This window comes from Natator depressus, chromosome 11 (assembly GCF_965152275.1).
Source record: "Natator depressus isolate rNatDep1 chromosome 11, rNatDep2.hap1, whole genome shotgun sequence".
Classification (NCBI taxonomy): Eukaryota; Metazoa; Chordata; order Testudines; family Cheloniidae; genus Natator; species Natator depressus.
The window spans coordinates 41597854-41612988 of NC_134244.1; the positions used below are offsets into that span (position 1 = coordinate 41597854).

The window sequence follows — 15135 nt, forward strand, 5'->3', positions numbered from 1 at the left end:
TTACCAACCTGGACATCAGGTTCTGGATCTTGTGGAATCTGTCCAGTGACAAGTAGACCTTTGCCACAGAAGTAGCAATTTCCACTCCCAGGTGAATTATCCTTATAGAGGGAATCAAGAAATTTTTATTGGTGTTCATTATGAAGACATGCACTTGAATAGGTTTTGTCTGTATGCTTCTTCTCTGTAAATAAACATATTCTGATCTGGAAAATCTGTGTGGTCACTAGTAAAAAACACTATCACTGTCGTTATAGAGAAACTAAGGACCCCGGGCTGGACTTTTATCAGACCTGCTTGGGATAATCACAGTGACATGCACAGGGACTGCAGCATAAAACTCCCAGTCAGAAGGGGTAGGATGTAGGTCCTTGCCCAGAAAGAGGAGAAAGCTAGAGGCCTGAGAACTGAGCAGGCATTCCTCAAAAGGACCACAGAGGGGAGATCAGAGGTGCAGTTACCCTGAAACTGTAAAAGCGTGGTCTTTTTCAGAGGATATTCTGGTTGGAAACCAGAGTGTTTTCTGTCTTTGAGGCAGCAGATACCTGGAGGGGCTAGGGTATGGAATGGGGCATAAATTCCCTGAGATCTCAGTGTCATCTTCAAATCCTTAAGGGACTATAGAGTGTCTTGTCCATTCAGGCACTTTGCCCTCAAAGGGTAGATCCTCAGTTGTTGCCTGGACCTCTTCTGGATGCCTGTAATCAGGAAGCCCAGCACATTGTGATCACTATATCCTTGGATTGTGCAGGTCCAAGATCTGAGGAGATGCACTCAGAGATCAGAAAGAACAGAGATGCAGGTAGTGCTGTAACCAGTTTATAAACCACCACACGTTCCCCTCACACTGTTCAGCCTTCCATTAACACTTATCATTCCTCCTTGTTTGTGAAATTAAAGATATCCCTCCATTCTGAGCCTCCCCCGAAAACAAGATAAAGATAAAGTTACTACAAACCCAAAAAATCAGTTCAAGGTTACATTTGCTGGAACACCAAACAATGCCATCAAGAGTAAATAAGTCACTACATATCTGAGAATGGGAGAGTTCTCGAAAACATGTATGAAAAGAATCCCAATAGGCATCAATTGTATAACTGAAGAAATTTTTTCCCATTTAAATAGACATTTTCTACTTAACTGTATAGTTTTTGTTTAACAAAACGTTACAATATTATTCTTACGCTAAACAGTTCACATGAATTAACGAATTTACATACGCATCAGATGAAAGATTCCATCACAGGCGCTAATATGAGACAAAAAGGCATTTCCTAGGCCCTGGCCAGCATGGGCTCCTTTCACAAGACCAGCAATATCCACTACGTTCAGAAAGGCTGGAATCTTGCTGAAAGATAAAAGTTAAAGGTTTCATTACCAAACAATATCAACTAAAACTGTCTAGCACATAAAGAAATCCAAAATACTACGAAGTACTTAGGTTAATATGGGCTCTATTTCTGTTTTTAAAATAGATCTGTAAAAGAAACAATTGTCTTTTGTCCCCTTTTTCTTGTTTTTGATGTATAAAGGCTGCCTGATCTATTTAAAAAAAATACAGATCATATAGATATAAAATGAGACAAATTTCTGAATGCATTTTAAATACAGGTCTTGTCTACTATTTTTCCTGGTAGACTCTATAGATAACTCGTAGGTTTAACCTCAGAAAAACCTTGGATTTGATTAAGAGAAGCAATTTTTATTCAAACCTTTTAAAATAAATAGTCTGGCTTGTTTTTTAAATGTTAAAACATTCAATTTTTAAATACCTAAGTTTTAAATACCTAAAACTGAAAGGACAAAAAAAAAAAAAATCTTTTATTAGGGATTCAGCATTCACACCCTTTCAACTAAGGGTGGAAAGCACTCCTAAGTCATATCCGACTCCCCAAAGCCTTCCGCAAACCAGGGAAAATAAAACTATCTCAGAAATATCAGGAATGTAAACACAAGAAAGAGATTTTTGTTTTTAAGCATTTCAAACCTTTTTATACACAAAGAAGAAAAACGTACAAATCTGTTTTTTCCCCTCTTCTGGTCACCTTTCATGAATATAATGTTTGAAGAATTTGAATCCTTAACTGTCTAAAGAGATACACTCCTGATCTAACGACAGGGAAGGGCATTATATAACCTTCCACATTTTTTTTTCAGGAAAAACAAACTCATACAAAACCTTGTTACTCAGACATAATATATATAAAGGTCAGGCATTTAAGACCAGATCCTTTGTCCCACCTAAGTCTGCTTTGTAGGGTTCGAGCAGCTTGAAGATTTAAAACGTCTTTAAGCAATCAGATTAGGATTCCCATAAGCAAAGGGAATTCTCTAGTACATTAATAGCATAATCAGATCTAGAGGTCCATATCATGGACCAAAAACAATGTTAAAAGAACCTAAAGTTTCAAAGTCAAACAAAATTTAGAAAATGCTAGAATTAAGGCTGGCTGTGCAATATTAATGCATATGCATTACTAAGCACTCTGTAATTACATGCACACACACTCTTTTTCCTCCAACAGGACCGCATTTTTAGGAAGCAAACTGAAAAAACCTTACATTATAAGTAAGGCTACATTTATGTCATGGAAGACACGGAAACTGTGACTTCCAGAGACCTGCGTGACATTCTCTGCTTCAGCCCCAGGGGCTGCAGGACTCTGGAGCTGGCAGCCAGTGGGCCCCTGGGAAGGTTCCAGTGACAGGGGGCACCCTGCATGGTTCCCATTGATGGGCGACAGTCTCGCAACAGGGGAATGAGACACCTTGGGCGAGTGGGTGTCCTGTTTTCTCTTTGGGAAATATGGCCACCCTGCAGCTCCCAGCTGCCATAGGCAGAGGAGGCCCTCCCCTGCAGCTTCCAGCTGCCACGGGCAGAGGGGGAACCCCACAACTCCCAGCCACCACAGTGGCAGGGGGAAACCACAGAGCCGCAGCAGCAAAAAAGTCACAGACAGGTCACGGACTTCTGTGAATTTTTGTTTATTGCCCTTGACTTTTACTAAAAATAACCATGACAAAATCTTAGCCTAAATTATAAGGAATTATGCTAACATCCATATGGATCACAAGCAGATTCACAGCATAGGCTTCTGCCACTTGACCTAATGAAGTAACTGATAGCAGCAGGCTGTCATCTTCAACTTGATACAACACTGGGATAAGACATACTTTGCCAGTGGGTTTCAAAGATTGTTGAGAATAGACAAATCTTAGGATTCAGAAACACAAAGTTCCACAAAGGAGTGTGTTCTAGTTGTCCCAGATCCTTCCCTTACTCCCCACAAGCCCAATCCTTTCTATTTCTGTCCCCTCCAGCCTGTCCCTGCCCCAGTCTTATCTCAATTCTCCCCCAACCACTTTGTGGTTCTTCCTCTCAGTCCCACTCTCCTCACATACCTCTAACCAGAGGTGGGCAAACTACGGCCCACGGAGGCAGGGAACGGGGGGGGGGTTGAATAAGCGTGGGAGTCCTGGGGGGCCTGGCAGGAGGCTGGGGTGTGGATAGGGGGCAGGGCAGTCAGGGGACAGTGAGCAGGGGTGGTTGGCTAGGGGGTGGTGTCCCAGGCAGCGGGGGTCTGGGAGGCAGCGGTCAGGGGATGGGAAGCGGGGGGGGTTGGATGGGGTTGGGGTCCCAGGAGGGGGCGGTCAGAAGACAAGGAGCAGGGAGGGTTGGATGGGTCATGGGTTCTGAGGGGGGCAGTAAGTGGGAGGGGGAGGAGGCCAGGCTGTTTGGGGAGGCACAGCCTTTCCTACGTGGATCCTCCATTCAGTTTTGCAACCCCAATGTGGCCCTCGGGGCAAAAAAAGTCAGCCCACCCCTGCTCTAACCTATTCTTTCATTCCAAGCTCCCTGTACAAGTCCCAGTCTCTCTCACCTCCACTCCAACTTCTTGTCCAATTTCAGTCTTCCCCCAACTGGCTCCCTTTCCCTGTCTCCTTGCCTACCTAGTATCAGGGCATGCCTACACTATGGGCATTATAGGGACACTGCTGCAGCACTGTCTATATGACGCTGGAATGCCGTAGGGCAGACTGCTTTCTATATTTCAACAGAAGGGTTTTTTTCCATCCATGTCAGTAATCTGCCTCCCTGAGTGGTGGTAGCTAGGTCAACAGAAGAATTCTTAAGTCAAGCTAGCCACTTCTACACCAGCGTTTAGGTCAGCTTAACTACAGCATTCAGGGATATGAAAAATTCCTGAGCCCCGGAGCTAGGTTGATTTCAGTAAGTGTGCGGCGGCGGCAGCAATCCCTCGATACAAGGAGGATGTCTGCCAGGGGAAACATCATGGATGATGGTGGAATCGTCGAATCTGTGCTCTACAGTTTTTGACATGGTGATTGCTTAAAGAGAGCAGTACTGCTGGCTGGGATACTGTACAATTTCCTTTTTCCTCTGCCATTTCTCAGCCTCACTCTTGAGCAAGGTGATTCTCTTCAAAAACAGGCTGAGGCTTGATGTATGATGCAACGCTACTGAAGTCTATTGCCAGCCAGCTCTTCCCCAATTCGTGGGATCAATGGCCCCCTTCTTAAGATATACTTTCAGGGAATCCTTGCAGCATTTCCTCTGTCCCTCACGGGTCCTCTTACCATGATTAAGTTAAGAGAAGAGAATTTGCTTCGGAAGACAAGGACCAGACACCTGCACACAACGACCAGCTCAGCTAAGTTGATGTTTCATAATCTTCGCCCCAACACTGGTGATGTTAGCTGCAGAGAGAAAGCTGGCATTGGTGCAATGGTCTTCCTATCTGATATGGGGAATCTTCCTAAGGCAGCGCTACTATCACTCCAGGCGCTTAAAATCGCTTTGGTATGCCATCCATGTCCCAAACCCATAAAGGAGGGTGGGGATGACTACTGCACTGTAGACCAGGATCTTAGTTTCCATTTGCAAATCTCTAGCAATAAAGATCGGAAAGTTGCGCAGTTCTAAAGACACACTGGCACAACAGATCCTATGTTCAATCTCCGCATCTAGATTGGTTGTCTGGGAGAGGTGGCTACCAAGGTAAGGGAAATGCTCAATGTTTTCCAGGGGCTCACTACCGATGACAATTTGTGGGAGAAGGGGGGCTATTTGTGCTGGGGCAGGCTGATGGAGCATTTTAGTTTTCCCAATGTTGAGGGAAAGTCCCAGGCTATGATAGATGCCTGAGAAAAGATCTAGGGTGGACTGTGTGCACGCAAGGATAGCAGAGTCATCAGCATACTGAAGTCAGTAATAACAATCCTGGTGACCTGATTAGATGCAGTGCTGCAGCTGTGCCCCTGTAGTGGGAAAGGGAACCAGCAGGCAGAAGACAGATTGGACAAGGAGTTGGAGTGGGGTTGGGAAAGACTGGGACTTGCACAAGGAACACGGAATTAAAGACTAGGTTGGGGTATTCAAGGAGAAGCCATGAAGTGCTTGGGGGAGGGTTGAGATAAGACACAGGCAAGGACAGTGTAGAGAACACCACCAACTATAGTTTATGGCATTAATTGACCTAAGGCTTTTGATTCCATCAATCATGAAGGGATATAGAAGGTCCTGTCTAAGTTTGGTTGGCCACTGAAGTTCATTTGTATTCTCAGGCTACTTCATGATGGGATGACCGCCACCATCCTCTGTAATGGGGTGGAGACGAACTTGTTCACCATCTGTACTGGTGTCAAGCAGTGCTGTGTTGTTGCTCTAACCCTTTTTTCTATCTGTCTTGCCATGATCTTGGATTCTTATTCGTGAACCGCCTTTCTTCTGGAATTGGGATTATTGCATCACAGGGACAGCCAGCTCTTCAACCTCTGGCATCTTCATACTTAGTAAGTATAGAACAGGGCTCAAACTCTCTTTCTAACTGATACATTTCTTTCAGTTCTAGCCATAGCCATTTTAAGGAATAAGACAAAATCCAAATTTCCACTATTGTTGGAAGGAAATGCCACTCCACCCTGCTAAGGGCCTTATCATCTAGAACTCAGATAGCTGGGTTTTGTTTTTGCTTTTTTACACTGAGTCTTCAATTGTGTTTGCTGCGCTATAAATATTATTCAATATATTCCTTATGGTTGCGTAGTATCTCTAAACAAACTATAAATGTAGTTATTTTATCAAGCCTTGTGAAAGTTTTATAATACCAATTCAATAAAAGGAGAAAAGTTTATCAGATTCATCTTCTGTGGAATCTTTGGTTAAAAATATAGACCAATTACAACTAATCTGAACTCATGAGAAGAAAGTTCTCTTTCTCAATTATACAGCTGCAGGATTTTGAAGGAGAGGAATGGTTTTTGGTATGAAATATCCTCTAGTCCTGCGCCGGCTTCCTGAAACTTTGGAAACTTCTGACGTTCTCCTTTTACTCACTCCAATTTCTTTTCAACCGTAAGTTTCTCTCAGCTAAGTAGTCTTCTATATTTGTTATAAACAATGGGATTCATATGTGTATATAGTAAAGTGTTCCAAATCTGATTTGCAGATGTTGATCATTTCCCTGATTCATCCAAAACCATTAACTGCATTTTGAGTTTCTCCCTTTTAAAAAGCCAAGTAAGGAGCCTTCCTGTTTTATTTCCTCATACACTTGCTCCTGCTTTAGTAAATTTTAATATTTCTGCCTTATCTAAGGACAAACTACTAGACAAAAATATAAACAAAGTGAAGAAAATTCTCTTTCTGTATTTAAGTTTAATGATTGGCAAATACAGTAATATGTGAGCTTCTACTTTTATTTTTTCTACTTGGCTTTATACAATTATTTGACATTCACTAATGCGAGTACCAATAAGTTAGAGGTCATATTAGCCTCTTCCAAAAACTTAATTTTGCCTTTTATTATTTTAATTGGGTCTTCTGAGAAATATGCATTAAGAGGAGTCCATATTCTCTGAGAGTTCATCCCTTTACCCATTCTCCACTGTGCTGTAACAAACATTAACTGACCGATGAATATCCAAGATGTCACCCATGCATCTTCCAAAGCAATGATTTAGAAAACAAGAACTGAATCAAACCTACAAAAAGATATATGATGAAGGAAATATTTACATAGTACATTTTTTTGGCTCTCTCGCATATATCACACACACCCCCGCCTATGCCTTTTATTTTATGATTTCCTTTGATTTTCTGAATGGCGGGGGCAAAATACATCAAAGTTGCACTTCAAAGTGAATTTAAAAGGGATGTGCTGTCCACCCTTCCTGCAGCCCCCATTGGCCTGGAGCGGCGAACCACGGCCAGTGGGAGCCGCGATCGGCCGAAGGTGCGGACGTGGCAGGTAAACAAACCGGCCCGGCCCGCCAGAGGCTTTCCCTGAACAAGGGACGGACCGGCTTTGAGAACCACTGCTCTATAGAACGTTGTGTCACACACCGAAGGTATATAGGCCGGTGTGACAGACCGCCCACAGCTCAGTTCCTTCTCTATCTAAATATCCAACAAAGAACGATCTGAAAAAAAGGGAAAGGAACGCAGGTAGCAGAGCACCAATGGGGGGTGGGGAAGAGAAGAGGGAGGGAAGACACGCATCTCTAAGAACCACAGTTAGTGCTCGGGTGAGTTACCTCTTCAAGTAGTGTCCCTTTAGATGTTCCACTTCAGATGACTACCGAGCAGTATCCCCAGAAGGGAGCTTCTGAATTGAGTCCAAGACAGAAGACAGTACAGCAGTACCAAGTGCCTCATCAGATCTGATGGAATGGACTAAGGTATAGCATATAGAAACCTATGTAGCAGCTCAAAACAGAACGTTCCTGAATAAAGTTATGAAAGTCAACTGTGATCTGGGAGAACGTGCTATTATCCTTGGGAGATGGGGGAAAGCAGAGGGAGGAGAGGGGTAGAGCACCAGTTCCTTCTTAGCAAGCAATGACACACCCAGAGATCCAACACAAAAGTCTGTGTAAAGATTGTGGACCACACTGGATCTCCCTGCGATAGACTGTTTGTCTCTAAGTGATCTTTAAAACTGCTTGGTCCAATCTAAGTAGAAGGCCAATGCCTGTCTAACATCTAAAATATGAAAGGAGGTCTCACATTGAGATTTATGTGATTTAAGGAAAAAACGCTGGTAGATCAATGGCCTAGTTAAGATGAAAATCCAACAGCACTTAGCTGAGAATTTAGAGAGTGTGACCATGAAGAGATCTTGTCCTTGAAAACCACTGTAAATGGGGGGAGGTGTCCGCCATCAAGGCCCCAATTATCGCAACCTTGTGGGCTGGTGTAATGCTACTAGAAAGGCTGTCTTCACAGATAAGCGACGCAAGGAGCAGGTTGCCATAGCTTCAAATGGAAGGTCCTATGAGGTATTTAAGTACCAGTTTGAGATCCCATGTAACAGTAGGATCCTTAACTTGGGGAAGATGTTCCCCAAACCCTTAATAAATCTTGACAGCATAAGGCGTGCAAATCTGGAACACCCTTTTAGCAAGGAATGAAATGCTGACATCACAACTAGACGAACCTTAACAGAGCTAAACTGACAACACTGATTTCTTCATGTTCAGCAGGTAATCCAAGACCACTAAAAGTGAAGAGGATTAAAAGCACAAGATGGTGATGGTGACAACAGAAACGGAAAAGATTCAACCACTGAAGGTAAGTAATTCCAGTTGATTCCCTTCTACTGTTGAGTAATACCTGTGGTACTCCTGTCAGGCAGGTGGCTTCTAATCCTGAAGCATGGGACTTGCATCCAGGGAGAGAAGATGTAGGATGGTTGGAAGTTTAAATGACCATTGGAGACACAGGTGAAGCAGGTCAGGACTCTGACTCTGTCTCAGCCTGGTCGGTACTATAAGGATAACCCTAGCCTTGTCTTATCTGATCTTGTTAATCACTCATAGTATTAGCAGGGTTGGAGGAAATGCACAGAAAAGACTTCGTTCAGGGAAGGAGAACAGCATCCTCCAAAGATGATCCAAGGACGCTTCTTGTTGCTGAATGTGGTGAAGAGGTCCACCACATTTGAAATATCCTGTGAAATAATTTGAGAGTCCAACTCCCATTTATAGCCTGCGAAGAAGCGCCTGCTGAGCATATTCCTATGATATTCTGGGCTTGGCTGTTGTAATAGGCTGTCAAGCCTGTTGGAATTGGGGAAGGCAGTCTTCAAAAGTGGGGAGGTGGGTAAAAGGTTGCAGGAAGAGGTGAGGGAGGAACTGAACCCTCAACCTATCAGTCAAACCAGGCATACTCAGCCAGGCAAAATAAGCTCCCTGGAAGATATTTTTAAAAAATGTAAAAAAGAGGGGTAAAAAAGAAAAGGGGGGGAAACCTTTCTAATTCTGTACTAACAACCACCAACTGGAAACACTAAACCGACTAAAAGAACAACTGCAGAATGCGCAGAGGAAAACGCAAGGTGGACACACTAGTGTTCCATCTCAGGCTAAGGCAGTAGAGAAGGAAATGTAGGCAATTCACACACAAAGTCCCAAATATCCTCAGTGTGCAGTGCAAGGTTGCACAGAGCACATGCATGGGTTGAACAGACACTGCTAAAGGAAAATCTCTGAGCAAAGATGTCCAGAAGCGTGAAGGGAAAAGTGCAGTTTCCAGATAACAGGCCTGGAGGCCAACATTTACTATCTGTCCCACTAAGTCCAAGTGTAATATTATCAGAAACAGGAGGTGCCACTGTGATGCTGGCAAACCAGGTGCCAGCTCTTGCCAAGGCTTTAGGCCTCAGCCAAACACTAACAAATTCATTGATGCAAACCAGCAACATGAATTAGTATGGTTAAGATGGGTACTGAACTTATAACAACGTGTTTAGACTTTATGAAATGCTTTTAAATTGCTGCATGTATTAATTTCACTTAAATATTACCAAACAGCATGTGATACAGATGTAAGTAAGTTTTTGCTTTAACTGTAAAAAAATATTTGCCCTGAAACTGTCAACCTGTCAGACAGAATCGTCTCTTGCCATCAGGAAGGAGTATCAAAACTAAATGGCCAATTGTGGGACATCACGATACAAAGACTTCGCTAATTGACCCTCCACAGGCTACGCGCAAAAGGGCTCATCCCATTAGCTTGAATTCTGGAAGAAGAAAATAAAGACTGAACAAGAAAATTTTTCATCTCTTTTACTGTTTGGACTCTGACAGGGCTGGAGCTATGAAACAGAAGCAGAGATCCCCAGGGTCAACCTGGGTGCTGACAGCTTACTATAACTCTGTCACCTTTTAGAACCATAGACTAACTCATTTGTGTGTATGTGTTTACCTGCTTTAACCTGTCAATAAATCTCATTTCTTTTTCCTAGTTAATAAATCCTTAGTTTACTATAGGAATGGCTACAAGCATTGTCTTTGGTATGACATCTGAGGTACAAATTGACCTAGGATAAGTGATTGGTCTGTTGGGACTGGAAGCAACCTGAATCTTTTGTCATCTTCGGTGTATGGCAACCAACTATCACTAAATCCAGCTTACCTGGGTGGCACGAGTGCCCAAGGGGCTATCTGACTCCAAAGCAGTGTCATACTGTTTCAGGAGTTCACATTTGTTACTGGGTTAGTGAAATCTAATTACAGAACATACAAATAGTTTGGGGTGTCTATCCTGCTTTTTGACAGTCTGCCTTAAGGTTGGCATTCATGGTCGTGAACCACTCCAGACAGCGTGACAGCCACCTGATTGATAGAGGTGATAGACTCGGGTAGCTCATTGCAACACTGATATAAAACAAGGTCACTATCATTCACAGATTAAATGCAAAATAATATTAATAAGATATTAAGGTTGCAGTTAAGCATGTGAGTCAGGAATGCCAGTGTTAATACTGACTATGCAACCTTCCATGTTCTTTTGTTTTTATGGTTATTGAATGATCACATACTGTCTCAAAAAAACACTATGATTTTACATTTCTCTCACAAATTTAACTAACTTAATTTTCGTAATGGCCCAGTATCTCTGAGTCATGAAAAATTGCCTTCTTTATGGTGCATACAGGCATCTCACAGTTTCTTCCATTTTTAAGATTAGTATCAGTTAAAATGAGGAAATACCACTGGAAGCATAAAGGAATTACAAATCAGCAAAATCTTTCAAAACTGAAAAAACTAAGGATGGCCCCTATATTTTAAAACTGTCAGCAGTTCACATATTATACATTTAACAGGATGGTTTTGGTTTGCCTTTGGAGAGAGACCTTAGAACAGTAGTTATGCCATCTCAACCTGTAACTGAAAGATCACATTTCTAGACTAGTATTAGCAAATTAACAAAATGTTTGTTTTATTTTCATATCTTAAGTAGCACTGTATACAATTTGTGTTTTTCATAGAACCCCAATCTAAAACTATATTAACAAAATTCATTCTTCCTTTGCGTATCTGTTGTACTGTAATATCAAGCTATTTTATGCACAATTTTGCTTACAGTATTCACATGCATATGCTACTGATCTGAAAGTTAGAAATAACTTGATAAATTGAAGAATGAGCCCTATATGAGTATATAAGCAATATATTATTTTCAGATGCTAAGTCCCAAGTGATAGCATGTTTACAGTATTATACATCATTAAAGCACACTGACACTGAAAGTTTATCTTTGAAATTCTATAGAACTAAAAAACAGCTTGGTTGAGGTACCAGTACATGCCAGCATGCCAATTCAATGCTTTCAACTTTCATTTTAAAAAAAGGGGTTCTAGTTTGTTATGGTTGTGAGGACAATCTTCAAAGAGTGTACAGAGCGATACAGACACGTCTGCTGAATTTGCAGAGACACAAATTATAGCTTAAAGAACTGCCTCATTCACCTCAATGGATCTTAACTCAGATCCTAGTAATGATAATTAACAATATTGACATTTAAAGTATTTCACTGCTCAAAGCATGGAATAAAGAGGAGGAAAGAATACTGTGAAGATCTGCACGAGCTACTGTGAATGAGAGCACATTTTTGCTTCAAGAACAGATGGTCTTGGGAGACTATCACAATTTATTCCCCTTGCCCCCACAAAGCAGACAACCCTGAAGGATGCAGTGGAGCCAAGCAATCACACATGATCATACTCCATCCACACATACAACTCAGAGCAGCATCTCTTTTTAGCATTTCAAGTGTACATATCTAGTCTTGTGAAAAGAGTTTGGACAAGTACTACCTTACACTTCCCTTTCCCCCTGAAAACTCTCAATCTGACCCCTCTTGGAAGAGGAGGAGATTATCTAAAAGTAACTAAATGTCTCTGAAAGCAATGCCTCTATAAATTCACATTTGTGACTTAGATCCCTACATACAGCCACACAATACTTTCATCTGTTTCCATGTTGCTTGAGCATGTTTGACAATGTATTTCTCAAGTTGTTTTCATAGATGGCCTCATACACAGTAGTATGCAGTACTACAAGATGCTACACATTTGTTGCAAAGTCTTCAGAAAAGAGGTTGCATAATATTTTTGTATTCAGTTCATATACAAGACAGAAATTATACTAGCGGGTTTGGTGGGTGCTGCATTTGTTTCCTCTTTTGAAAGAGCTTGCACACACCCCACAATTTGAGACAGAAATTTGCAACCCATGGGTCCCTTAAAAGTGCTTCTGGCTTCTCAGGTTGCCGCAATAGCCAAAAGCATATTTTTACACGTGATGTCAGTTAGGTGATTGCAACCTTTTTTCTTGGAGGTGCACCAGGATGCCCTTTTATCAAATCTACTTAGGATCAGTGCACGCCAATCTACATAAGGCTATCCCTGAAGACCACTTGCAGTTTAGACTACTTGAAGCTTCCAGTAGTCTACCTGCTTGACTTTATAAAGTTGATTAATGTACATTCCTTAATGCGATGGCTTTGCACTTATCTCCTATCTGCTTACTAGTGCAATCGAAGGCATTGCTTTTTAGCCTACTAAATGCTATTTGATCCAGGGTCCTACAAACATAAGAGGTTAATTCTCTATATATGAGCCATCCCAGCAGTTGATACCATCCAGTGTATTTGCTGAAAAGTCCTCAGATTTTAATTCTGGAGGAAGTCTCCACTACTGCATCTGTCTGGCAGAGCCCAAATTAGTTATTTATCTCCAGGTCACAGTGCCAGGTTCATCTGTCCATACAAGTTTCTGTTTGAGGTAGATTAGATGAAGGAAGCCCCTCTTTAAATAGTAGATAGCCATGGGTTGCCTACTAATACTCTCATTGGAGGGCAGTAAGTAAAGCAAATATTATAGTTAATAAATGGCATGATTTTCCTTTTACCAATATATAAACACAGTCCCTGTCAGATATTTGAAAGAATGATACTTATCAGACATAGCACTCATTCATCTGGTAGCTGTGCAAGTCTTCTTAAGCAATGATGAACAAACACTTTAAATTTGGATCAGTGTAACAAAGCTGAAGTTAGTCTTTCATCTGTACCTCTTAAAGGCTGCCCTCTTTGAGAACTTACATGGTTTGTTTTCTTTGTGTTATGGTCAGTCACAGAAGTATTAGCGGTTTCACCATCAGATGATCTGCTTCCATAGCAATTTTGGAGTGCTATAAGCACCTGCCAACGGCTTGAAAATATAATGCAGTCCACTTGGCTTTTTCCTGACTTAGTTTTCAGATACATGAGTGCCTGCACTCCTGTTCTGATTAAGCCAAGCAAGCTGGCATGAACAGACTTCACTGACTTGACAGCTGCTGCCTTTACATTTTTGACATTTCAACACTTTTCTTTTTAACCAAACTTAGTTAGTGTTTGAGTAGGAACTTTAAAATAAAGACCACTGAAAAGCTAGAGCAGATTTTGGAGACTGCAAGGACCTCAAAAATTTGTAATGTAAATGTATTTGTTGGGCTCAGTTTTGTAAGTGAAGTATACTGTATCCATAGAATGAGCAAATTAAAAGCTCTTCACATCTGGCTGCCTGCATCTGCCTTCTGTGGCTCAAAACGGAAGCTTTAAAAACTAAGCTTCTCCCCATGAGAATTTAGCATCAGCCAAGTGCCCACCACAACTGGGTTTGGCAAAATGATAGAGAACTATAAATAAAGATATTTGGTGCCATTACTGACTCTAAGGCTTAAAAATGAGACCTCGCTAAAAGATTTATTTTAAATAATACTCACTCTTGAAACTGTAATGCTGTAAACAGATTTCTGAATCAGTAAGGACTTTTCCCCAACAAAGAATGTTTCCTACAAAGCATTTTTGGTGTTATGCCATGCTTCCTATCAGCAGTCCACCTGCAGACACAATGAGTAGCAGTCAACAATGGAACAGGTAGCAGCAGCAGCCTGCCATATTTAGCACATAATATAATAACCAGAAGCACTGTACACCCAGACAGCTCCCAAGAATGACTGAAGACTGCAGAACTCTAATTGTCTTCCCAGCTATTTTAACGTATTTGGGCTTGCTTCCACACAAAAAAGTTTGCATTTTCCCTCCTCCACCCAGGAACATCCAGACAGCACCCTCTAGGGATTCTCACAAGAAAAATTTTGGTAGCCTCAGCGCACGGCCATCAACTCTTGCTGGTGACTGCTCTGACAATTTTTCCTAAACTACTTAAGCTATATCTACACTGTGCACTTTACAATGGCGCGGTTGCAGCGGCACAGCCACGCTGTTGTAAAGTGCACAGCATAGCCACTCTTTTTTGCTGGGAGAGCGCTCTCCCAGTTAAAAAAAAATAAAACCGCCCCCAACGAGGGGGGTTAGCTTAGTCACTGGGAGAGGGTCTACCGCCAATGAAGCACGGTCCACACTGGTGTTTTTCATTGTTAAAACTTTTGTCCTTCGGGGGGGGGGGGGGGGGGGGCGTTCATGCCTCTGAACAACAAAAGTTTTAACAATGAAAGTGTAGTGTAGACATGGCCTTAATTAACTTTAGGAAAAATAAAAATGCATATTATATACAGACACACACGTCATTGTAATTTATTTATGTAGGTTTTTATTGCAGACTCAATAATAAAAATGTACAGTTGTCTATTCTTTACTGGACCTAAACAGAACAGAAACAAAATAATGTGTTTTTCATGTTCTTTTCTTTTTGTTGTTGCTGCTGCTCTTGCTTTTTTGGTTGCCTTTTTTTAAATTATTATTAAAGACTTGCCAGCTAGTAAATTTGTTTCTGTGAAAAATTATATTTGTATGTTGTTAACAATGTTTTGCCCCCCCCC

General features: G+C 41.6%; 1 protein-coding gene across 3 annotated transcripts in view; it reads right to left on the bottom strand.

Annotated features, from left to right (window-relative positions):
• Window positions 1–15135, bottom strand: part of OLA1 (Obg like ATPase 1) — a 228775-nt gene that overhangs the window by 193572 nt on the left and 20068 nt on the right. For all 3 annotated transcript variants that reach the window (XM_074967613.1, XM_074967612.1, XM_074967611.1), the window contains exon 4: window positions 1221–1348. In XM_074967613.1, coding sequence (XP_074823714.1) covers window positions 1221–1348 — 128 coding nt within the window. The remainder of the gene's footprint in view (window positions 1–1220; window positions 1349–15135) is intronic.